Source organism: Lissotriton vulgaris, chromosome 5 (genome assembly GCF_964263255.1).
Source record: "Lissotriton vulgaris chromosome 5, aLisVul1.2, whole genome shotgun sequence".
Lineage (NCBI taxonomy): Eukaryota > Metazoa > Chordata > Amphibia > Caudata > Salamandridae > Lissotriton > Lissotriton vulgaris.
Window position 1 is genome coordinate 1,480,687,730 of NC_141693.1, and position 24,803 is coordinate 1,480,712,532.

The window sequence follows — 24,803 nt, forward strand, 5'->3', positions numbered from 1 at the left end:
GAGAGAGTGACCACGGTCGAAACAGATATGCAGAGCTTGACACCAGTGGTACTTATGGCCACAGAAAGGCTAAAAGCAGTTGAGGCCCAAGTGAAGATCTTTTCAATGAGAGCTGAAGATGCCAAAAATCAATCACGCCGCACCACTGTGAGCCTCACCGGGCTGCCGGCGAAAATTGAGGGACGGGACATGATGTCTTTCCTGGAGAAATGGTTCAGGGAAGAGGTGTCAACGGAGGGTTTATCCCCCTCTTTTCACACTGTAGAGGGCTCATAGGGTCCCTGCGAAGCCCCGCCACCCCCCGGGGGTCCATCGCGTCCTGTAGTAGCACGATTTTTATTTTACAAAGACAGAGACCATATACTTGCACATGCTTGGAAGAAGGAACTCATGACAGTAGACAACATCACGGTCAGGCTATTTACGGATTTCTCCAGGGGAGTTCAGCGGCAAATGGCATCTTATCTGGCAGTTAGGAAGAAGCTGAGGCAACTGGAGATCCAGTATGCAATGATTTTCCCGGTCCGACTACGAACTGTGACCACATTGGGCTCGGTCTTCTTTAGCTCTCCACAGGAGGCATGAGAATGGCTTGAAGGTCCGGCGAATGGGAGAACCACACAGGAGCACCTGAAGAGAGGGGTCCCCCAACCTCAGAGGTACAACAGTAAATCGTTGGCCGCCCCTTCTAGAGCTGAGAAGCAGCGAGAACAGGTCATGGCAGCGGTGGCATCTTTAAGTGCATCCGGCTCCAGCGGGGTCACTACTCCTGCACGGGAGGAAGCACGAGACTCAGATTCAGAACTCAGCACCAGCACGATAGAGGGGGCTAGTCAGGTCACTATAGCCACAGCAGATGAAATAATTTGACTGTCACAAAACCGCAAGTATCATTGAAGAATGGAACTTGAAATTGTGAAAAGTCCACATTGACACTCACTAGTAAATGGGGGGGGGGTAGAGGGAGAGAGTAGGGGAGGGAACACTACAATACCCGACAGGGGACAATGTACAGACTATTTAATGTACAAGATGGGTGAGAGGGTGGCGGGGCTACACATTAGAATATACCAAATGGGAGGAAGGCCTATTCCATCCCACGTTTTCCATTGTTGGATATCGTTTTTGAAAGTTTGGATGAGAGGAGTTTGCCTGCTTGTTCTGGGGAATGGGAGTTGGGGTTGTTATGCATTTGTGTTTAAGGGGGTTGCAGATCTCACAGTCCAGTCATTGATAAAATGTGGACCCATGCCTCCCTCCTACCGGCAGGGTTTGGAGACAGCAGCCTGACCGATTTCAAAGGGAAGCACATATGATACACACTGTTGGCTACACACCAAACATATAAGATTATTTCCTGGAACATAACAGGAATGCATACTATGTCACATCGGTATAAAATTCAGTTCTACCTGAATATAAGGGGATTCCATACTGCCCTCCTGCAGGAGTCCAATTTGACTTGGAGCGAGGGAGAGGCGCTACAGCGAAGATTGAAAGGTCAATTATACCACATATAGTACCCTGCCTTTGCCAGAGGAGTTTTGATATGGGTCAGATCTGGGGTCCTGTTTTAATGAATTGGGGAGGTAATAGACCCAGAGGGGTGAAATGTGGTGATAAGGGGCAGGCTGGATGGCCGTGACATACCGATTGTGAGTATATATGGTCCTAACACAGAGAAGGAGACGTTCTTGTCCAAGCTCACGAGCGTTCTGGCAACATACCTACCAGGATCTGTTATTGTTGGTGGGGACTTTAACTGAATAGTGGATCTCCAGAGGGATTGGTCACACCCACTGTTGAGAGACGCTACTGTAACTATACTGTCCCGGGCATGCCAAAGATGGCTTGACAGGTGGGACTTGGTTGACTCCTGGAGGTGCCTGAATCCAGAGGGCAGAGATTATTCTTTCTACTTGTCAGTCCATGACCTACATGTTAGCCTTTTTGTGTTCCCCGGATATACTTGCTCAGGTCCAGGCAGTAAAATACTTAACACATACCCTATCCGATCATAATCCGATGCTACTCCACCTCAGATGTGGACAGATACGCCAGAGTATACCAATGTGGAAACTCAAATCCGAATCACTTGAAAATCAGGTTTTTTGTGAGGAGATCAGGTAGTGCATAGAGAGTTATTTTGCAGCAAATGCAAACACGACCAGTTCTAGACTGACGGAATGGGACGCCTTTAAAGTGATACAAAGGGGCAAATGCATGGCTACCTCTAAAGGAGTGAGACGCACTCTAGAAGCTGACCTTAAGACGGCAGACAGGGCATTGTGTACGCTAGAGAAATGGCGACATGGGAGTCCGGATTTGGGTCCTGCCTTATTAGATGCTAAGGAGGAAGTAGCCAAGCAAACAGAAAGACTGTGCAGTTTCAATTACAAGAGGTATATGGAGTGCACACATGCGGAGAGGAACAGAACTGGTCCCCTGCTGGTTGGCCAGTCCATCCCGGAGGGGTACCCCGGTCTTGGCTGTGCAGGATTCGGAAGGGCAGGTACTATATAAGCAGGAGGACATCACAAAAAGATTCCTAGAATTCTACACCATGCTATATAGATCCAGGGGTGGACAGGGGACTGACGCAATTAGGGAGTACTTGAATGCAATTTCTCTTACTGCTTTTGATGCAGAGGAGGCTGAGACATTAGGAACCCCCATTAATATACAAGAAATAAGGGCGGAAATTAAGGATCGTGCCAAAGGTAAAACGCATGGGACGGATGGGATCTCCATTGAGCTATACGCGGTTTATGCTGAGGAATTGGCACCCAGGTTGGAGGAAGTATACGAGGCAGCCCTGGAGGAAGGACACCTTCTGAGGTCCGCCCGGGAAGCATTGATTGTCCCACTTCTTAAGCCTGGTAAGAGTCCATGGAATGTGGCGCTTACAGGCCATTATCGATGTTAAATTTAGATTTTAAAATACTAAGTAAGATACTGGCCATGCGACTCCATCGACCCTTGTGCATCAAGACCAGGCAGGCTTTATCCCAGGTTATAATACCGCACTTAAGATAAGACGGCTCATAGCCCTTATGACTAGAGGAGGTATAGGAAGGTACAAAGAAATCGTCTTTGCAGTAGATATGGTAAAGGCTTTTGACAGCCTGGAGTGTGGATTTTTATATGGAGTGTTGAAAAATGGGGATGGGATAGGGATTCTCTGCATGGGTCAGATTACTTTACTCGGGACCAATGGCTAGACTTAGGACAGGGCGAACAATCTCAGGGAGCTGCAAAGTGCTATCAAGGCATATGCCTAAGGTCTAAAATACATCATATTGCCCTCTACCCAGATGATCTATTGCTCTTTCTGGGTAATGCCCAGAAAGATTTATCAGGTTCTAAGGCACTGATGGGTGAATTCGGAGAAATATCCGGCTTGAAAATGAACTGGCGTTAGTCCAAATTGTTCTAGCTGATGGCAGCTGGGACCCCTGTGGAGGAGTTGGGAACTCTCAAATGGGAACCCCACTGTCTGGAGTATCTGGGGGTGAAGCTATACCATGCCAAGTTGACAAAGTCGAGGGAAATCTAGGTAAGGCACTGAGGTCTTAAAGACCAATTTGGAGTTCTGGAGGGGACACCCATTATCGCTAGCTGGGAGAGTGGCTCTCCTGAAAATGGTGGCGTTGCCAAGACTATTATACCTCTTCATGACACTGCCAATGTGGATACCCACAAAATCGCACACAGAATTGCACTCTATAATAACATCTTTCCTGTGGGGCACAGGTCGTAGGCGGGTCGCACTTAGAACAATGCAGCGATCGACATGGGAGGATGGACTAATGTACCAGATTTAGAGCAATACTACCTTACTACCTCGCGGCCCAGCTACAGTGGGTGGCGAGGTGGATAGGAGACTTCGAATCTGAGACCAGACAGGTAGACCCATTTGATCCAGACCTGGGAATTCTGTGGAAACTGTTGTTGGGTAGGGGTTGGGACACGCCTGAGGATACTGAAGAGGTCATGATAGCCAGACGGTGTTGGAGACGAGTTCTCCAAAAAACAAAGATCAAATTCCCATACACACCTGACCTCCCTATAACCGAGCTCATGGTGCTTCCTCGCGAAGCAACATGGGTGGGACTTGAAGACTGGGAAACAGCAGGAGTATTGAGAATAGGGGATTTGTATAACGGGGGTGAACTCTTTAAATTTGAGGACCCCAGAGAGGGTTATGATCTGCCCCAGGGGCACTTTCTGCTGCACGCGGTGCTAGTTGCGGTGATTAGAGCATATTGGAGATTGGGAGCCTCTGAGCCCCCTCCGCATGCCACTTGTGGGTACTTGGGCACTGGGGGAGGTAGAATCAAGGCAGTCACATGCCTATATGAGCTCTGAGTAGAGATACGGCACAAACATTGACTAGAATGGCTGGAGGGAGGACCTGACCATCCCTATAGATGACAAATCCTGGGAAAACATATTGGGGAGATCCCCAAATCCTAGAGAAATGCCAGCTTTCAACAAATTAATTTTTCAATATTGCACAGCGCCTACCTCACCCCCAGGAAAATACATTTGTTTTTTCAGAGGGATGATGCGAAATGCCCAAGATGTGGAGAGGTGGGTGCGGGCCTACTGCTGTGGACATGCCCTGAATTGCAAGCCTTTTGGGAAAAAGTAACAACGACTACTGGGGGGACAATAGATCAACCGATCCCACCCTCGCCAGCTCACTGCCTCCTGGGATTGTTCCCGCACAATGCTAAGAATTGGGTCACCAGTCGATTTCAAGATTTGTCATTAGTTCTTGCGAAACGTGAGGTCAAGAGAGATTGGAAATCCCACGGGGAAGACCGAGCTAGAGAAATGGGTGGCCTGTGAGGGGAGAATTCATCTCCGGAATGCCAAGAAAGGGATTGGGGCATTGGAGCGAGCTCGTGCCTGGGAGGCCCTGACCAATAGCCTGAAGGAGCCTGAATTAACTTTGGGGAAAACGACCCCGATGGGTACGTCCCCATGAGGGACCCTAGAACCACGAGCGGTGAGGGAAGATGACACAACACTCTAGAGAAGGGCCCTTGATATATCCCTCAATTGGAAGACGGAGGAGAAGTGATCCGTTGAGTGGGAGGAGGGTGGAGGAACAGGCCACAAAGATTAAATTCAACCTATAACATGCGACTGTCACAAATATAAGATGACTGGTGGAAATCTGCTAGAGGGAGGGAGGAAGTTGGATGTTGGGGTAGATAAAGGGATGAGTATTAACACTAGTGACATGTAATTGTAGCCATGAGTATAGAATGAATACAAAGATGGACTGCATGATGGCATTCTATGTTGGAATTGTTTATAGTAACAAAGCGAAATGTATAGCAAATGTGTTTCTTGAAACTCCAATAAAATATGTTAAAAAAAATAAAGTAAATACAAACTATGGATACTGTTTGGCAAGATTGCTGTTCGCTAGTATCGGAGACCGAGTTACTTGAAAACGATGTCTGATATTCCCGGAGATATTTCAAATCATTAAGGATTTGAAATATCACAGTGTGTAATATTTTTTTCAAAAAGGTATAAAAAAAATGTCATGTAAGTCAGATAAAAGAAATGTGGTAGTTCAGATTGTGTAGAAAAATGCAGAGATAATCAGTTTTTCCTTTAAGTACCGTTAGTGCAATAAATATACTTGTTCGCTATAAATTTCTTCATTCTGTTGATCACTGTTCATTTTCGAAAAATAGAGAAAAAGAATGAAAACTCGGTTCTAGTTTTTATTGTTTAAACTGCAGCTATAATTATGCTATGCAACTTGCCTGTTTCATTGGCTGCTGGCTCTGGTAGCTGGCTTATGACTTCACAACGTAATTCTAATAAATTATTACAGTAGAACACCTTCGTCTCTCCCTTATTTCAAGTTACTATAGATGGCACAACCTGACTGTAGTAAGGAAATTATAGATTGGCTTTTATACACAGATTGCAGACTCCTATTTATTACGGTATGGTTAATATATTTGTACCATGGGCCTGATTTAGAGTGACGGTGGTTCCTCTAAAGGCATTGAAAGTGTGCAGTGTGGCACCGTCAACAAGACAATGTCGCACCGCACACTTGGGAGTTGTATTCCCATGGCGCGAGTGTAAATGTTTTCACTTTTATATAAAGCTGTGTTTTGGCTAAAAGTAAAAACTAGCCATTTGTCCATGCACTCTAAATTGAGCTGCTGGACACATGGCCAGGCCTGCTATGGCCCTCACTCTGTCGGCTGTCAGAGGGTTTTGTAAGCGGCGGAGATGGAGTCGTGCAAATGAACGATGGTTGGAAGGCTACCCCAGCTATTGCCAGTGGTTAGACTTATTGTAAGCAGCCTCCCATCCCCTTTTGTGTGTTGGTTGTCTCCGTTGTCTACATAAATCAGGTGGGGAAACCTTCAATTTGGCGTAGCCGTAGAGGATACTCCGTCACCTTTGCGATGGAGTAGCCTCTCGGCCAAATTCTTATTTTGGCCCTGTGCCTATGGGTGCGGTATTCCACAGAAAACAACTGATCTAGGTGTGCCAAATGCATGCTTAGGACCTCACTTACTATGTTTTGACAATGGCAGTGAAGAAAGCCTTCTTGCTGTCCTGCTGTGTGCAAATAAAAGGGCAGCATTAGATAAGGAGACGTAGATACGGCGCATTCTTGTCCTTCTCTCCTGCGCCAGCACACAAACAACATCCATGCGCCAACGCAGACACCCTTGTGCAATGGTTCAGGGGTGCCTGCGTTGCAGGGATGATTGTTGTTTTGCATGAAGGGACGCTTTTTTGCTCCTTCTATGTGTGCTGCAGCACACATAGAAAGAGCAAAAAATGAGTAGAAATAAAAGCATTTCTCCTCACTACACCACTTCCTCGCCTCCTCTGGGGAGGCATTGGATTCAACGCATTCCTAGGTTACGGCACCTGTAGTTCTGGGAATGTGTCAGGTTCCATGGATGTTGCGTGGGATGCCCCTTTCACCACACAGTAATGTGTGAAAGGGTCCCATATTTACAAGGCCATGAAAGTTCACGCAGGGTGACTATGTAGCCTTGTAAATTTGGGCACCCACACTGCACTGCCAGTGTGTCAAAAAAGAGATGTCGCTACTGGCAGTGCAATGGGCTTGTAAATAAGCCCCTTAGTATTCTGGGAAGAGATTCCTTGTGAAACTCAAGGGAATGTTTTTAATTGAAAATATATCTTAAAGACAGCTGGATTTTCAAACTTTTGAAAGAAGTTTAGCTTAAACAGTAGAAAATGTCAGTTCTGCACCAAGGGGCATATCTACAAGGAAACTGTGCAATGGCATATTTTGCAGTGCCATGCTGCTTCATTTCATTTATAAAACGCTGGGATGCTCCGTATTTACAACAATACGGCGCACTCCTGTGTTTTCCCTTGCATTGGTGCTAAAAATAGCTGCCTTGCACCACCACAGACACCCTTGTGCCATAGTGCAAGGGTGCCTGTGTTGTAGGGAATGATTGTTTATGTTATATGTTATGTTGTGTTACATTATTAACACTTATAATGCGCACGCCTACTCAAAGAGGGTCCCAAGTGGGGGATGAAGAGAACGGACCATTAGAAGAAAAGCAAAGTCTTCAGTCTTTTCCTGAAGAGCTTAGGGTCCTGGATACTGCGTAGGTCCAGAGGAAACAAATTCCAGGCCAAAGCTGCCTTGTAGCCGGAGAACTTCTACCAATTCTCTTGAGGTGAAAGCATGGAATAACAGCAAGAAGCAGCGTTGCTGAGTGCAGATGTCGTGCAGGGACGTAGAACCTGAAGCCATTCCTTAGGTAGACTGGACCAAATCCATACACGACTGAATGAGCCAAAACAAGGGCTTTAAATATTACTCTTTCAGCCATGGGAAGCCAGTGAAGATCGGGCACATGTTGCCTTATGCTAGATCTTACAGGAATGTTAACAAGAGTCCTTGCTGCAGCCTTCTGGACTACCTGCAGCCTCTTCAAAAGGTAACCTGGCAGGCCAATGTACAAGGCATTCGCATAATCAATGCACAAAAGGATTAAGGCAGGAGTAACCATTTCCTTGGCTGCTCTGTGGAGGAAAGGAAGACATGTTCTGAGTGATTTAAAAGTGCCAAAGCACAGCCCTGCTAGATTCTTGACCTGTGTAGTAAACAAAAGATTTTCGTCGAACGAAATTCCTAGATTTTTCATGGGCTGACCCACGGAATTAGACATTGGATAGTCTTCCGGCCCAAGCAATTACCTGAACTGTGGAGGGGAAGTCCCAAACAGAAGGATCTCTGATTTGTCCTCATTGCATTTGAGCTGCGCAGAGAAGAGTCATTGGAAAACGGCCGTTAGGGATGTTCTGGCACAAAAGTTGGATACATCATTTTTGTTCCATGTGAAGAGGAGCTGGGTATCATCAGCATATGAGGTGATCTTGGCACCAAGCTCCTCCACCAGCTGGATCAGCAGAGTGATATATATATTAAAAAGTAGGGGGCTCAAAGTAGACCCCTGTGGCTCTCCTGTGGTCACACTTTGAGGAGCAGACGAGGATGGGGGGGAGGGAAACTTGCTGCGTTTTGTCCTCTAGGAACGATTTCAGCCAGTTCCAGGCAGACCCTGAGATACCAATGAAGGGACACCTTTCTGCACATAAACAATCATTAAAGGTGTTTTGCTCTTTCTATGTGTGAAGCAGAATGCAGCATACACAGAAAAAGCAAAAACAAGGAAAAATAAAAGTATTTCTCCTCGTTCCACCAATCTAATGACTGCTTTTGCATGGCGTTCGTTTTTGGCACTGCCTCAGATTTACAGCTACTTGTAAATCTGTGGCAGCATCAAAAAGCAATGGGTGTTGCGGTGGAGCACCCAAAGCGAAACCCATTGCATGCCCCTTTAACAAAGAAAACTGCGTGAAAGGGTACAATATTTACAAAACAGCGTTAAGTCGACCAAAGTAGATTAACTGCACTTTGTAAATATGGTGCAGGGCATTGCGCCAAAGGAATGCCGTTAAAAGTGACGTCCTGGTGGCACAACCCCTTTGTAATTATGCCCCTTAATCTTTAAAATAGCTCAGTATTCTGAGCACCTGCGGCAGAGATGTGTGTCAAAAGGGTAGGTTATAGGTTAAAAAATATAACGGCCATCTCAACTATTCAGAGAATAATAAATTCAGTACTGATGAGTTATAACACATACTTTACAGTGCCCAGAGGCAGTTAAATTTTTGGTGAGTTTTATAAATTGAAATTATGAACTGACTGTCTCCTGTGGTACACAATAATCTAGCTGTGATTAGTAGAAGTATAGGAGTTAGAAAGGTGTTGTCGTACCACTGTCCCTTGGTATGTGGACCTCAGCAGGCACTCCATCGCCACCCACACCGGTTGCCCTAATCTGCACTGTGGCATGGCTGGCATCTTCTGGCAGAGTGAGATCCATCCGTGTCTTGGTGGTCACGTGGAGCGTGGGCGTGGAGTGGGAGTCCAGACGGTACAGCATCTATCAGGACATAAGGCAATGGAATTCATTTATCCCAATTTTTCTATTGCATTCATAGTGCAGAATATGGACACACAATAATAGTACAATTGCAATTTAAACATTTTCATTGGCGGTCGGACTTGACTATGGCATATGGTCAGAGGCAACAACAATCAGTAGTAATAACATATATGGGTGGACTTTGTAACAGATAAATATTAAGTGTAGAAGGTAGGATGCAACAGCAATACATGAGAGCGGATACAAGAGAGGCAGGGACAAGAATGATAAGAAGTAAGGGGATAAAGACAGAGAAGGCATAACGTTCTTAGTGGCGAGGAGGTTCATAGGGGACATTTACAGAGATGCCAATAATGTAAGTGCAATGCTTCAGAATATAGTAATATGTTTCAGTGGTATGTGATTCTCTGGTCTGGTTTTGCAGGAGATAAAAATGGGTCTTGCCTGTTATCAATGGTTTTGCCATGTTGTATAAAAGTTTATTGAGCATTATATTTTCAGTAGCAGAATATTAAGGCATTACTACAAGGGAGTCTGACTAATCTCTCCCAAAAAATAGGTCGAATAATTGTGACTACCTGGCAACTTACTATTTTGAAGCACACTCTTATGATCTTCTGATCTTCGACAGATACGGCACCTACTATTAGACAGCCTGACATCCTCTTCCAAATGGAGAGTGCCTGGAATAATCAACTCACTCGCTTATGGACATATCTATTCCATCCGGACATAAAATATTGAAAAATGATGGAAAAAATAAACCTGCAGAGATCCAGTAGATGCACCCCACTTGTACCTCCTATACTGTATCCTTTGAAAGCATGCACTTTAACATCCTATGCATTACAAGGTCCCTGATTACTTGTTTACACCTTTAAGTATGTGCACATTGTGTAGACAGGGCAGCAATAGTCTATTGTCCTCAGAAAAGGTGCAAACTTTGAAAATTCATGCCTGCTCTGAGGAAAATATATATTTTGAAAGAGAGGGCCTGCAGTTTTGAAACCACAGCTCTGTTTTTCAAAGGAGGCAAGCAACCCTCACCTGCACCTCTTGGTCCCACCTGAAACTCTTTCCCACAAAGTGCCACTGGGGGTGCACTAATTGTGCCACCTCAATATGACACACAATCAATGCTCCACCTTACGGCTGCTTCTGTAATAAGCCATGGATGCAATGGCAAAGGGTTCTATAATTCACATCAGGCTACTCCCCGTGCAACTGTGGGAGCACCCCTCATGATTGCGCTGGTTCAAAATGTTATATATTATAGAAGGGAGTCCCACAATCCTCTGCAGCTCCTTCCATAATTTCAAAGTGCCCCGACGGGGTAAGAAATTGATGCCAATGCCCATACAGCCCTCTGGCACATTTCCTAACATACTCCTAGATATATATGCATGAAAACACCACCCTACTATATTATCCACACAGCCAACAACAAAACCTTCACATCAGTACTATTTGACTTCATCACCACTACAGTATTATCATATTACAGCCACTTACTGCTTAGTGACATTAACCTCCACTGGAATGACAAGAGTCATTGGCAGAGCCAATTGGTCTCGCCTATGAGAGCTATTGACTTTGAATTTTAGCCATGCTGTACAGCAGTGCAGCTGCTGGGCAGCATGGATACAAGTAATGTAATAAAAGCACCATGCTCAATTGCACTTTTCTTAATAAAATAAAAAAGCTAATGGAGAAGTGAGTTGAGGGACAAGGCAACACAGAGTGGGAGACAGTTGGAGAGAATGTCTCAGGTGGGGTGAGAGGACATTCAAAATATTCTGGGGAAGGACACAAAAGCTGTGGAATCAGGCTCACAACAGATGGGTTGGGAGGAAGAAAGAATTTCAACTAAGTGAGAGTGTGAAAGAGAAACACAGAGGGGGAGAAGTACACAAGGTAGACAGCTAGACAGCAGACACACTCTTGCAGGGTACATTAAAAATAAATACAAAAGTAGCACCATAAAATGAGAAGTGGAAGGGCACAAGTAAAGTGCCTATGATCATGGGGAGGGTTAAACACACGAAGAGGAAGGAAAGCCTACTGAAGCTGACAAATAAGAAGCAAGCAAATGAGAGTGACAATGAAGCAAACCAATGGTAAGCAAGGGGTGGGCTCTAAGCCCAATGTAATCTACCAATATGTTGTGCATTAGATGGCACATGTGTTGTTTTAGGCACAATAGGAACCTATCATCCTTATTAGTTGTAAAACACTAGATGAAATTGTCGAACAAACTGACATAGTTTTAGGGAGCTTCTCTGAATCTCAATATTACTGAACCTGACCACAGGTTTTTAGAAAATAAGCCAACTCTTCATTGTCTTCAAGACTGCTGTCCCTATAAAACTGTGTTAACAAAGGACTGGACTTGGGGGCATGGCCAAGATGGTGGCTAGAGCGGACGCAGAGCTCTAAGCTCCGCTCTATGCCCACTGGGCTTATCCTATTTCTACCCTGCCTGGCCCAACATCCTTACCCGCATTCGGCGCAGGAGGTGACCGGTGCCTGCCCATGCGAAAATCGGCACTTATTGCTGCTGCCTGAGACCGCTATGGGCTCCGGTCTTTGGCTGGAAGCTGGATCTGCTCCCGAGATTCGGAGCAGTGCGGAAGGACGGAGGCACCACGGCGTGGACCGTGAATCGGTCACACGGTGCTCGACCCATCTCCGGACCTGAGGGCTAGGTGAGCTGTGCCCTGCACCCCTAGCAGGCGACACCTGCGGCTCGCACTGGCCTGCCGAGAACTGTGTACATTGGGGCCGCCATCTTGATCAGGCAGCCAGTGATGACTGAGTTCTTGAATGTTGCGGCAGAAAGGAGGCACCTCGGCGCAAACTGGGAATCGGTTGCACGGTGCGCGGATCAATCTCCCCCTTCACACCTGGGGGTTAGGTGTGCTGTGCCCCGAGATCCCGGCTGCCGATACCCACAACCTCCAACCTGCTGGACACTGAGCACCCGGGACTGCCATTTTTGGACAGGCGATCGGCGCCGGCTGGGTCCACTTACGATGGGCTGCAGGACCAGTGTACCTGACAGACAGGTAACGGGTGTACCCAGGCAGCAGTGAGTGGATGCCCATTGCCTCTCCCCGCCCCCTCATCCCTTGCGGCTCCTGGAGAATGCACAGTGCACTGTGATTGAGCGACTGGATTAGCGGCGCGCCGACCTCTTGCGACCCCCCCACTCTGTGGTGAGTGTGAACCCGGTGGATTGTGCCGGCTGGAGAGGACCATAGGGACCCGTGAGGATCAAAGGATTGTCTGTAGACTGCCTCACGTGGTGGGTGTGGCCGTGCATACATCCCTGATCCGTGGCTGGAGGCCTGGGTTGGGAGAGATACATTGGAACTGGGCCTGTAGGTGATTGGACACGCGGGGTGAATGACCTTGCGAGGAACGTGTGCTCCTGTGAACTACAGTTGGATACTCGGGATAACGCCAGTGGCACCACCAGCTGCCTGAGTGAACCACGACTGGGGCGTCCCCCCTGGCACTGTGGCGGGAGTCGCTACACATTAGTTCTATGTCTTTCTGGGTTTTGCTATGCGTGAGCAACGGCCTTCTGGCAGTTAGATGATCTACTTTGCGTCCCTTATCTCACACCTCAATTCTCGCCCGTCCCTCTTTGCTTTTTGGAGGTGTGCCCATACCACCACCCGACTTGTGGTCTCGCGAGGGTGGCACAATGGGCAAGCCCAGATCGGACAGATCCCAGGCGCAGCCTCCAGAGCTGGAGGCAGCATCCTCGAAACATAGTAACATGGACCCCCCACAGGCATCTGGTCAGGGAGATCAGGATGATCACGCACACCGCTTTGATGAAATCCTAGCGGCGATACTGGACATCAAAACTGCCTTGGGCTCAAAAATCGACACCCTCAGTATCGACAAGGGGAACCTGCGAGAGGACCATAAGAAACTCAAGGGTGGGGTCGACGAAAATGAGTCCACCTTGGCATCCCTGCGGCCCACAGTGGCCGCGACGACCTCCCAACTGCGGACCCTCCAACAGGAGATGGACTACCTTCAAGCCCGCGTGGATGATCAGGAAGGTCGCTCATACCACAATAATGTGAGAATAGTGGGTCTTCCCGAATGGGCGGAGGGGCCCCGCACTGAACTTTTCCTGGCAGACTGGTTTGCACGTGAGGTTTTACAGGGCAAAATTTTCAAAGTTCTCCATTGAGTGGGCTCGTAGGGTCCCGGGGGCCCCCCGCCCCTGCGCACCTCATAGGCCGGTGATAGCCAGATTCTTTAACAACAACGACAGGGATCACATGCTGCAAATTTGAAGCACTGGTGGGGACAGGCCGGGTCCTCACCCCACGAACAGAGGATGAACTGGGCTGAAGTTGTCAAACCTGGGGCCTGTTCTACGTTGTGGTGGCCGACGGCTAGCATAAGCCTGCTGATTGCCAGAATGAACCACGGGAGGCAGCATGGACATATTGCATAAACTTTCGGCCACCTTCCTCACCGAGTGATAAGTAGCTGATACAGCAATCAATTTAATTCTCTTCTTTTGTTGTTGAGGAACCAGAATTCAATTTGGGCCTAGCGAAACGTATAGTTGTTTTATAATAATTAGCGTGATGCATCTAGTAAGACTAACGAAGAGACGCAAACACTAATACACACACGAAATGTAATAATTCAGGACTTAGCGTACACCATATTACACGTTTTTGTATCTAAATCACTGACAGTACCGCTTTCCACGACCGATGCCATTTTGTGGCCTCGTTCGCTCACTCCATTAGTAAAACCTATCTTTGCATTCTGCCCAAGCCGTTCCCCTGAGAAATAGGCCAACTGTTGCAAACTGCTGTTTCTGCACGTTAGGCCTGTCAAGGTTGTAGGTAGAGGGGGGAGGCTGGATAAGCACATTCCGAGGGGTGCTGTGCGGACTCTCTCGGAGTTAACAGAAGGGAGTCACCCTCACGACCTTGCTATAATGAGATGAGCTAAACCAAGAACGCTTTGTTTCCCATATATGGTCTTTCACCCTGCACAAACCTGCACCAACTTGTATTTTTCCATCTTAGGTAACGGTTTCGAAATGTAACAGTATATATGTGATGTTCTGACAATAGCCAGCAGTCTTCTTGGTGGACCTTGTGGGGTTAGGTCGCAAGGAGCTCCTCTGGTAGAGTTTGTTTGTTATAATAAACGATTGGACCTTCTACACTGCCAACTGACTGATTATTGGTAATTGGTATTGGGACTATTTGTAAGTATGGCTGTAGGTGGGTTGTAATATAATTTTTCGGTACTTCAGTGTATGATTTGATTGTTTCGTCATTAGATTTGCAGTTCAGTGCAAATGGCCCATTGCCTGTTGGCAACCAGGCCTGGGGTGGCAAGTTGGGGTATTCTTGATGGTTCTGTTTTTTCTTTTCAGGTCTACAATTCACAAGATTTGGCGCTGACACATGTCTGAGTCCGGTAGTCTGGTACTGTGAGAGTTTCGATGGGAATGTGGGCTGACACGTAATGGGGGGATCTCTGTAAAATTCTATCACGCACCTACATAGATGGATCATGGGGATTATACACTTTTGACTTGGAATTTGAGGGGACTATCAGGATGCGCCAAGCATCACAAAGTGTACCAATACCTACACAGCCACAAAATCACGATTGTGTTGCACCAGGAGACGCACCTCACGACACCGACACTAGTATCACTTTGCAAGCACTGGCGGGGCATGGTCCTGGGCAAGACGTACTCAGTCTACGCCAGGGAGGCGCTTATTTGGGTGGCTCCTGGGACTCCTCTTCAAATCACACACTACAGGGTGGACCTACAGGGCCGCTATGCTACCATGGAGGGAGTGCTGAATGGTTCCCCCCTGGCACTGGTTTCTCTGTATGCCCCGAACTCGGGTCAATCCAACTTCTTGCGACTACTCACACCCTCGCTGCTTATGGACCCCACGGTCCCCACATACTGGGAAGGTGAATCCAATGCAGTATGGGACCTTGCCTTGGATCACTCCCGCCCGCCTCTCACAGGAGCACAATCCATTACACTAGCACACCACATGGGGGAATGGGCGCTTCAGATGCAGGTGCAGTATGTATGGCGCAGGCTACATCCACAGGATACTCTCACTCCTCGGTACTGCATGATTTACATACGCGGATTGACATGGTGTTTTGCTCAGATAATGGTCTACACAGTGTGGTGCATGCTGGGTGTTTTGCATGCGTGCTTTCTGACCACACACCCTTACACCTGAACCTGACCTGGGGTGCTCAACGCCCTACGATCTCAACTTGGCGCTTGCCTAGGGCAGCACTTGCTGGTTCCTCCTACCGGGCCACCCTACTGGAGTCCATTACCTCTTATTTTGGGGAGAATGAGGGGACTGCCTCGTCGGTGGGTGTAGAGTGGGACGCCTTTAAGGCTGTTCTTATAGGCCATGCCATTAAGACCACATATGGGGCACGTAACATGCTGACTGCAGCGCTATACACACACGAGTCTGCGATCCAGAGTTATGAGCAGCGCATTCCGACTGATGCCCTGATTGCCCCCTCCCTCGCCCAGGCTCGATTAGCGTATAAGAACAGGATGGATGATCTGTGTGCCTTGGATTACAGAACGCATTTGGCGCGTAGACACGGAGAGGGAGACAAGGCCAGGAAGCTCCTGCCGTGACTCCTTCGATCCGACACAGCCCAGCCTCCGATTACTACCATATACAAAAGTGCTGGGGCCCTAGTGAACACACAGGCAGATATCAATCTCTCCTTTCATGAATACTACACCACATTGTACGCAGCCCAGCTCCCCCGACCCTGTTCGCATTCAGGACTTCTTGGAGGGAGTCCAGCTCCACAGCTCCCACAGATTCCGAGGCGAGGCCGGGATCTTACAATTCATCATAGCTCTTTTAAGTGATCACGCAGGCGTATCTGGACTCCACGTTAACTGGGTAAAATCGGTGGTGTTCCAATGACACCAATGACACCAGCGCAAAGACAGCTAGCACTGCTTACTCCACTGAAGTGGGCATTCGGCACCTTTAAATACCTGGGGGTATAGATTTAGCACTTGGGATCGACACAATTGATGGGAATCTAGGCCGAGCTATCACCCGAGTGTGCACGACCCTCCCATTTTGGACGGGCCTCCCTTTGTCTTCAATGGGCTGGGTAGCAATATCCAAGATGTTTGTACTTCCCCGTCTCCTATATATTTTCTGCGTGCTTCCGTATCGCTTGCCCCGGAAACTCTTCAGAGACCTGGAGTCGTTGCTGGTGTCACAGATCTGGGGTGCTAAAAGGGCTCGGGCTTCATTGTAAAGGCATATGAGTTGTAAACATTTTCAGGATGAAGACATGCATGGTAAAGACTCACATGTTGTAATGCTTGCATTGTAAAGGCATATGAGTTGTAAACATTTTCAGGATGAAGACATGCATGGTAAAGACTCACATGTTGTAATGCTTGCATTGTAAAGGCATATGCGTTGTAAACATTTTCAGGATGAAGACATGCACGGTAAAGACTCACATGTTGTAATGCTTGCATTGTAAAGGCATATGCGTTGTAAACATTTTCAGGATGAAGACATGCACGGTAAAGACTCACATGTTGTAATGCTTGCATTGTAAAGGCATGCATGGAACATGAGATCACGGATGCCATTCGGCAGCTGGTAGCGGGCAACACGCTGGGGACGGATGGGTGGCCGGCTGAATTCTTTTGTAACTTCTCTGCATAGCTAGCACCTAGGCTGGCCAAGGTGTATGCTGAGGCCTTTGAGACGGGTGAGTTACCGCCCACGATAAGAGCGGCGACGCTGGTTATCTTACCTAAACCAGGCCGAGACCCCCTTCTAATGGCCTCTTATCGTCCCCTGTCAATGCTAAATGTCGATTATAAGATCCTGGTGAAATTACTAGCTAACAAACTACTTGTTACTGTCCCTCTTCTGGTCCATGAGGTCAAGAATGGTTTAATTCCAGGCCGCAGTATAGGGTTGAATCTGCGGCGATTCTTCACGCTCCTGGAGTGGGCGCTGGGTGGCGAGGAGTGGCCTTGGATCGCCTCACTTGACATAGAAAAGGCGATTGACACCTTAAGCTGGGCTTACCTCGCGACAACCCTGGCAGGGTTTGGCATAGGTACCCATTTCTTGCAATGGATACAACTACTATACTGCAGGCCACAGGCTAGGGTGAAAACGGTTCACACTTACTTACCGCTTCTAACCATAGCGAGGGGGACACAATAGGGCTGGCCCCTGTAGTCGATCCTCTGTGCTCTGGGCATGGAGCCGTTAGCATGTCACTTATGGTTGCGGGTGAAGGACTGGGGTATAAGGGTCGATCAACAATGGCACATTGTCTTGTTGTATGCTGATGATGCGCTGATTTACTTCCGAGGCGAGGCCGGGATCTTACAATTCATCATAGCTCTTTTAAGTGATCACGCAGGCGTATCTGGACTCCACGTTAACTGGGTAAAATCGGTGGTGTTCCAATGACACCAATGACACCAGCGCAAAGACAGCTAGCACTGCTTACTCCACTGAAGTGGGCATTCGGCACCTTTAAATACCTGGGGGTATAGATTTAGCACTTGGGATCGACACAATTGATGGGAATCTAGGCCGAGCTATCACCCGAGTGTGCACGACCCTCCCATTTTGGACGGGCCTCCCTTTGTCTTCAATGGGCTGGGTAGCAATATCCAAGATGTTTGTACTTCCCCGTCTCCTATATATTTTCTGCGTGCTTCCGTATCGCTTGCCCCGGAAACTCTTCAGAGACCTGGAGTCGTTGCTGGTGTCACAGATCTGGGGTGCTAAAAGGGCTCGGGCTTCATTGTAAAGGCATATGAGTTGTAAACATTTTCAGGATGAAGACATGCATGGTAAAGACTCACATGTTGTAATGCTTGCATTGTAAAGGCATATGAGTTGTAAACATTTTCAGGATGAAGACATGCATGGTAAAGACTCACATGTTGTAATGCTTGCATTGTAAAGGCATATGCGTTGTAAACATTTTCAGGATGAAGACATGCACGGTAAAGACTCACATGTTGTAATGCTTGCATTGTAAAGGCATATGCGTTGTAAACATTTTCAGGATGAAGACATGCACGGTAAAGACTCACATGTTGTAATGCTTGCATTGTAAAGGCATGCATGGTTCCGACTGCATTGTAAAGAATGTTTCCCCGCTATCGCGTCTTGTTTTTTCCTCTTTGCATGTGTGCTGCATTCTATTTGAGGAAATAGCCTCAAAGGATAGTTTCTGTGCAGAAAGGTACTTCTCCCTGCACAAAAAATATCCTAATCACAATGCAGACACCTTTGCACTATGGTGCAAAGGTGCCTGCGTTGCCAATATGCTACCAAAAGTACTCCAGCACATGGCGCGAGCAGGACTGCACCATTTCTTTGAAGATATAGTGCAGTTCTGCTCTCTTCAATTGATGCAACACAGCACAGCAACTTTGTTTACTGCTCTGCGCTGCACCACTTATTTGTAAGTATGCCCCTAAGAGACTAAGGGGGTTACTTAGAGTTATAGTGGACGACCCTGCCAAGGTTAGGTTGGAGTGGGGAGTCGTAACCTCCGCCACCCTGGCAGATTACAACCAACACTATTTAGAGATCTCTACCTGCCTGGCAGATCCTTCGAAGGCATTTTAAGTTTGGTGAGCCGTTTTTTTCTCTCAAAACAAACTCTAAAATCTAGAGCTTATATTTGAAAACACTACAAAACTAATTACATTGACACCCTGGGAGATTTCTCTCAGGGTGGGGGAGTCATTTTTATCTTTTTCTGTTCAGGCCTTCTCTTGGGGTCCTGAAAAGGCAAAACGGTACTTACAACATCCACCCTGAATAATTTGGATGTTTTCTGAGGCAGCCGCGGCAGGCAAGAGTGGTGGGGCCAGCTTTGGGGGGGGGGGGGGGCGGGGGGTAGGGAGGGGTTCAAGAGCTGACCACAAGGGAACATTAAATTATTAATTAATTTTTCTTTGGGGTAGTCTGTCGAAATCCACCCCAGCCGGCCCCGTTGCTCTTACCTGCAGTGGCCTCGGCTGGTCTGAGGTACTTAAATCAATGGCCTGGTGCCCATCACGTCATCAGTCTATGGTTTCCACGGGTGCAGTAGCGGGAACTCCAATGGCGAAAACATGACATTTCCCCATGACCCTAACTAGAGCGCATGGATTGTCAGTTTGGCGGACAGGGTACTCCACCACACTTTAAATAAACCCTTAATTCTGGCATCTCCGTTCCCACTAATCCAAGCTTTCTGCATAGCCCAATCAAGGGGTGTCCACCTTGTAGCTGCAAGGCTAACCACAGGCACAAGGAAATCTGACCCCGTCTTAAAATAACTTTTCAAACTCGGCTGGATCCTACTCCAAGTGCACTCCATGTTCAGGTGTAACTGCTTCACCATCAAAGCTCTGAAAATTAACACCCCTTATTAAGTGGAAGAACATTTCTCCAGCTGATGGAAACATCTTCTTAGCTCCAGCCAATTCCAATTGGAAATAATTTGCTGCAACAACACCTCCACTCTAGCTAGATCCTTTTCGGTTTGAAATTATATACTGGCAGTGAGTTGGTAAACATGACCCTTGGCTCTCATCCTTCAAACACTGTCCAAGGAACCAATTGCCCCTGAAACTGATAACCACAGTCTGATGGACTCCTGATCATCCTGTCACGTGAAGCACGGCCACCTACCATAACTTCCAGCACCTTAAAGCTCCACTCAAGCTCTTACATCGACAAGCTACAGAGACCTAGGTATGCACACATACATATGGAACCTACACTACTTTTCTCTACTGTTATCTGCCTTTCATGTCATATAGATGTACTTTTTCCCTTTTATTTATGTATAATTGTAAATCTTTCATATTACTAATTAATATCCTGTGTAAAGAGCTACAACACCCTCTTAGATCACATCCATGCTAAAAAAATATCCAAATAATTAACTAAATAAAATAAGTGGTATTTGAACTCTAAAAATCAGTCCATGCATGGCCCGCTGAGACTTGTAATCTGAGGGTAGATACTTCAAAGAGCCTTATTTAGATTTTGGGGAAGACAATGTACTCTGTCGCAAATCCGATGGAGTACCCTGCCTGCCAAACCCTTACTATGACCGCCTTATTTAGAGATGGGTGAACCTCAAGTATTCTGTTGACTGAGCGCTCGATGGCTCTGTAAATGAAATGCTTCATCAGAAGGCCCGATGGAGTAGAGGCTGTCAGAGGAAGGACATTACACCACGTGCCCTATTTAGAGCCGACGGTGTATTGGTATTCGCGCAATAAACAGACCACGCAGTGTCAGCGTAAAAGGCCATTTTATTAGACCAGAACTGCGAATCTGTACATAACAATAAATCAACAATAACAGTAACAGCACTCACACTCCCCCCCCCATTCGTTTCATTCACCCACGTCATCACTAAGCCCTAGCGGCTCCAAACACCCTTCTCTTGGCCGTCAATCACCGTCTTCCAGCCCCCAGTCATTGCAAACTTCCAGTCAAACTTCGGTCCGTCCTGTGCCAACTCCCCCCCAAGGGATGGGTATGCCCGCTCTTGACCTCCTGTCCCTTCGAATCCTGCCTACAGCAGCTCTGGCCTAAACTGGCAACGCTATCGACCAACCCAGAAACCACCTCCAACTGCCGGGTGGGTGGGCGGGCTTTCGAACTCCCTCCCGATGGTGCCAGACGCAGAAAAGAGGAAGATCCCTTCCTCCCCCGCGCTTAAGTACCCACCCCTTAACTCCTCCCCTTCCTCTACCTGGCCTATCCCCTGCGCGAAAGACCCCGGGGAAAGACTAGTCTGCGACTCTGCTTTCCCCGGGGCCCGGCATTTTCCTGTCACTCTCCGCCTGGAAAATCCTGGTGCTGAGGTACTAGAAAAATAAAATTATGACCCACACACCCAAGGAGTTCACTCCTGGGGTTCCTTAGTTTATGTTTTCAGATACAAACTCCTGCTTTGGAAGCTGGTTTCTGAAAAAGAAAAACAAAAATGTTTTAACTTTTGGTGGGTAGTCGTGAAAATCGATGGTAGCTGTCAACTAAACTTTTGTACAAGGACCCGCCTTGGCAGCCGTCCTTTCAATGTATAGATATGACCAATGGGCTGATGGTCATCTACAAATATGGTGGGCAGAACTTTGTCAGGGTGGCGGAGGTAATGTCCTCAGCCATCCTAACGGACTATACTTCATCCGACAAACCTTAAATCAGGCCCAAAGAGTGGACCGTGAGGATGTGATTCGGCTCTACTCCTGGAGCTATGAAACCAATACAATAGTGACACTAATTGGCCAGTTAGGTATATATTAGCTATGGTTATTTAGGAAGCAAACACTGGTTCAGTAGTGACACCTGGTGCCCAGTTAGTGTATGGCATGTACTGAAATTTAGAGGCGGCCTGCAGAGACGTGTTAACTAGTCACTCCCAGTTTTAGCCGGGATTAAGCAACTGGACACTGCTGCAGCATTGAGGGCAAGCGGCCTGAGTAGGGCAGGGGCTGAGGGCAAGCGGCCTGAGTAGGGCAGGGGCTGAGGAGATTGAAGAAACAGTCGGATACAGCCGTAACACTTTTGCTAGCTGTGATACAGTATTAGCTATGGTGGTTGGTGGAGCAGAGAAATACTATTGTAGGAGTGATACCCTGAAGCTAGGCTTTGACTTAAGTTCCAGAAGAAGAGGCATTAATGCAGCAGTGACATAAGTGATCGCTCAGAGTGTGGCATTGTCACAACAAGGACACACAGTGGCAAGCATGTCTTTGGTTTGGATTTCCAAGCAGCTCTAAAGTGTTGGGGTACCTAGTGCTCCTATTTACAAAGATTTATGAGGAGCTAATGGCAGAATAACTACATTATTTATCACCTTAAAAGTAATATTTTTTCATTAAAATATATGAAAGGGATAAAGAGTCTGTCACGTGACTTTCTTGAGTAAGGCGTCTGACATCAAAGACAGTCACTGGAATAGAAACAACCTCACTTTACTTCTCAGAGTTTGTATAGATGAAGGACGAGACCTATGTTTGCCTGTTACGCTGACATTGATGTATGGTCACTGATTTGTCTACTGAGCTTTAATTTTATGCACACAATGTTAAATGTACTTGGTTGCACATTGCTATGCGAAATCGATAAAAGATTTTAATAAAACAAGAAGATTTGGATAGCTTGCAAGTAGTCCACAGACCCATGTTGGGCTGGTATATATTTTATGGCAAGCAGGAACCAACTATTCAAGATTTACAACAACAACCGACAAAATGTGTGCAGAGAAATCCCTTCAACAGGGTATGCCTGGGTCACATTTTGCTCTGTTGGACTTTGAGCGGCATTTAGGGCCTATCCACTACATTTTGACGCATGACAACGACGCAAGCCTTTCTGCTGCGCTGCCTTGCATTAAAATAAAAGGGCAGGAATGCGCCGTATCTACGAGCTACAGTGCATTCCTGTCCTTCTCCCCTCTGCTGGCACACAAACAGCAGACATGCGCCAACGGACGCTCCCTTGTGCCATGGTGCAAGGGTGCCTGTGTTGCAGGGATGATTGTTGTTGTGCAGGAAGGGACCGCTTCCTGCACAAAAAGAAGCATTAATAGCATTTTGCACCTTCTAATTGTGCTGCAGAATGCAGCACATATAAAAAGAGAAAAAATTGAGGAGAAATAAAAGTATTCTCCTCGTTGCGCCACTCCTACGCACAGCATTCTGACGCATTTCAAGGTTTACAACACTTTGTAAATCTGGGAACGTGTCAGTTTCCATGGATGCCGCGTGGAAACATCAACAGCAACACCCGTCGAACGCACCTTTCATGCAGAATAAGGCAAGAAAGGGACCCATTTTTACAAGGCCAGGAAAAGTCATGCAGGGTGACGTCATGTGGCCTTGTAAAATGGGCATGCAGACTGCGCCACCAGTTTGCTTAAACAAGTGACGCACCGGCAGTGTAATGGGCTTGTAAATGAGGTTCTTATTCTGAAGTATCAAGTGATTTAAGGGGTTTCTCTTATCGATTTGCGTGATTTGAGACATAGTATGAGTGTTCAGATCTATGTTTAGATTTTCGGGCAAACAATGGGAGACCTCAAATCTCTCAGAGGGATTTGAGCAAGTTCTTGTGTAGCGGGTGAGGATTCTTATCTCTGTCTGCGTCCATTCACACTAGCATGGAGTTACATTTCCACTTTTCTCCTTGTCTTCTCAGTTCAATTAGTGTCACTTGAGAAACTGCCTTGTAGTAAGTGCAATTCATGAATAGATTTATTCATGGTGGTTTCTTGTTCCAGATAAAACTAGTAATCTTTGTATTTTATCTAGGAAAGAATTTTGGGGCATATTTAAAAGAAAATGTCACAGCGCAGTGCTGCAAGCAAGATTGTTGCACCGAGCTGCGTCATTTTCAAAATGCACAGATGTGCCATATTTACAAGAATATAGCGAATCCTGTGCTTACCCCTGCGCAGGCGCAAAAACAGCTGCCATCACAGGCACCCTTGCACCATGATACAAGGATGCCTGCATTGCAGGGATGATTTTGTTTGTGCTGAAAGCAACACCACCCTGCATAAAAACAATCATTAAAGGCGTTTTGCTTCTTCTACGTGTGCTGAAGAATACAGCACACATAGAAAGAGCAAAGAAAAGGAGAAACACAGGTATTTCTCCTCATTGTACCACTTTCATGCGTCCCCTTTAAAAGCATTAGTTTTTGGCGCTGCCTCAAATTAACGAATCCTTTTAAATCTGGGGCAGTGTCAAAAAATCATGGGTCTTGCTGGGAATACCCACAGCAACACCGACTGCATGCCCCTTAGCAACAGAAAACTGTGTGAAAGAAGACCCAAATATTTAAGCCCGTACTAAGCCAACAAAGTGGCTTAGCATAGCCTTGTAAATATGGGCTACCACAGGGGGCAGCCAGAGCGTAAAAAAAATTGATGCTCTGGTGGCGCTAGTAAATATGCCCCTCAGTTGGTAAGGGCACTAGAATTGCAAAAAATAACAAAATTCAATACAGGTAAAATGTGCATCTTAATCAACCATAATCGTGAACGGTAGATTATACCATGTGGAGAAGTGTGGCTCACTGGTTAGAGGAGGCAGACCTGGAAGCAGAGGTCAGCCCGGGACCAGGGTTCAATTCCCAGCTCAGTGGGGTCTTGATCCTAAAATGTCCATGGACACGACAATTCTCGCTCCGGTGCCTACTCGATTCACGGGTTCACACTCTG

At 47.0% G+C, this 24,803-nt stretch overlaps 1 protein-coding gene across 1 annotated transcript in view; it reads right to left on the minus strand.

Annotated features, from left to right (window-relative positions):
• Positions 1-24,803, minus strand: part of CNTN2 (contactin 2) — a 209,161-nt gene that overhangs the window by 4,703 nt on the left and 179,655 nt on the right. Inside the window, exon 21 of the mRNA XM_086919714.1 lies at positions 9,326-9,494. Within this exon, the coding sequence (XP_086775840.1) occupies positions 9,326-9,494 (169 nt within the window). The remainder of the gene's footprint in view (positions 1-9,325; positions 9,495-24,803) is intronic.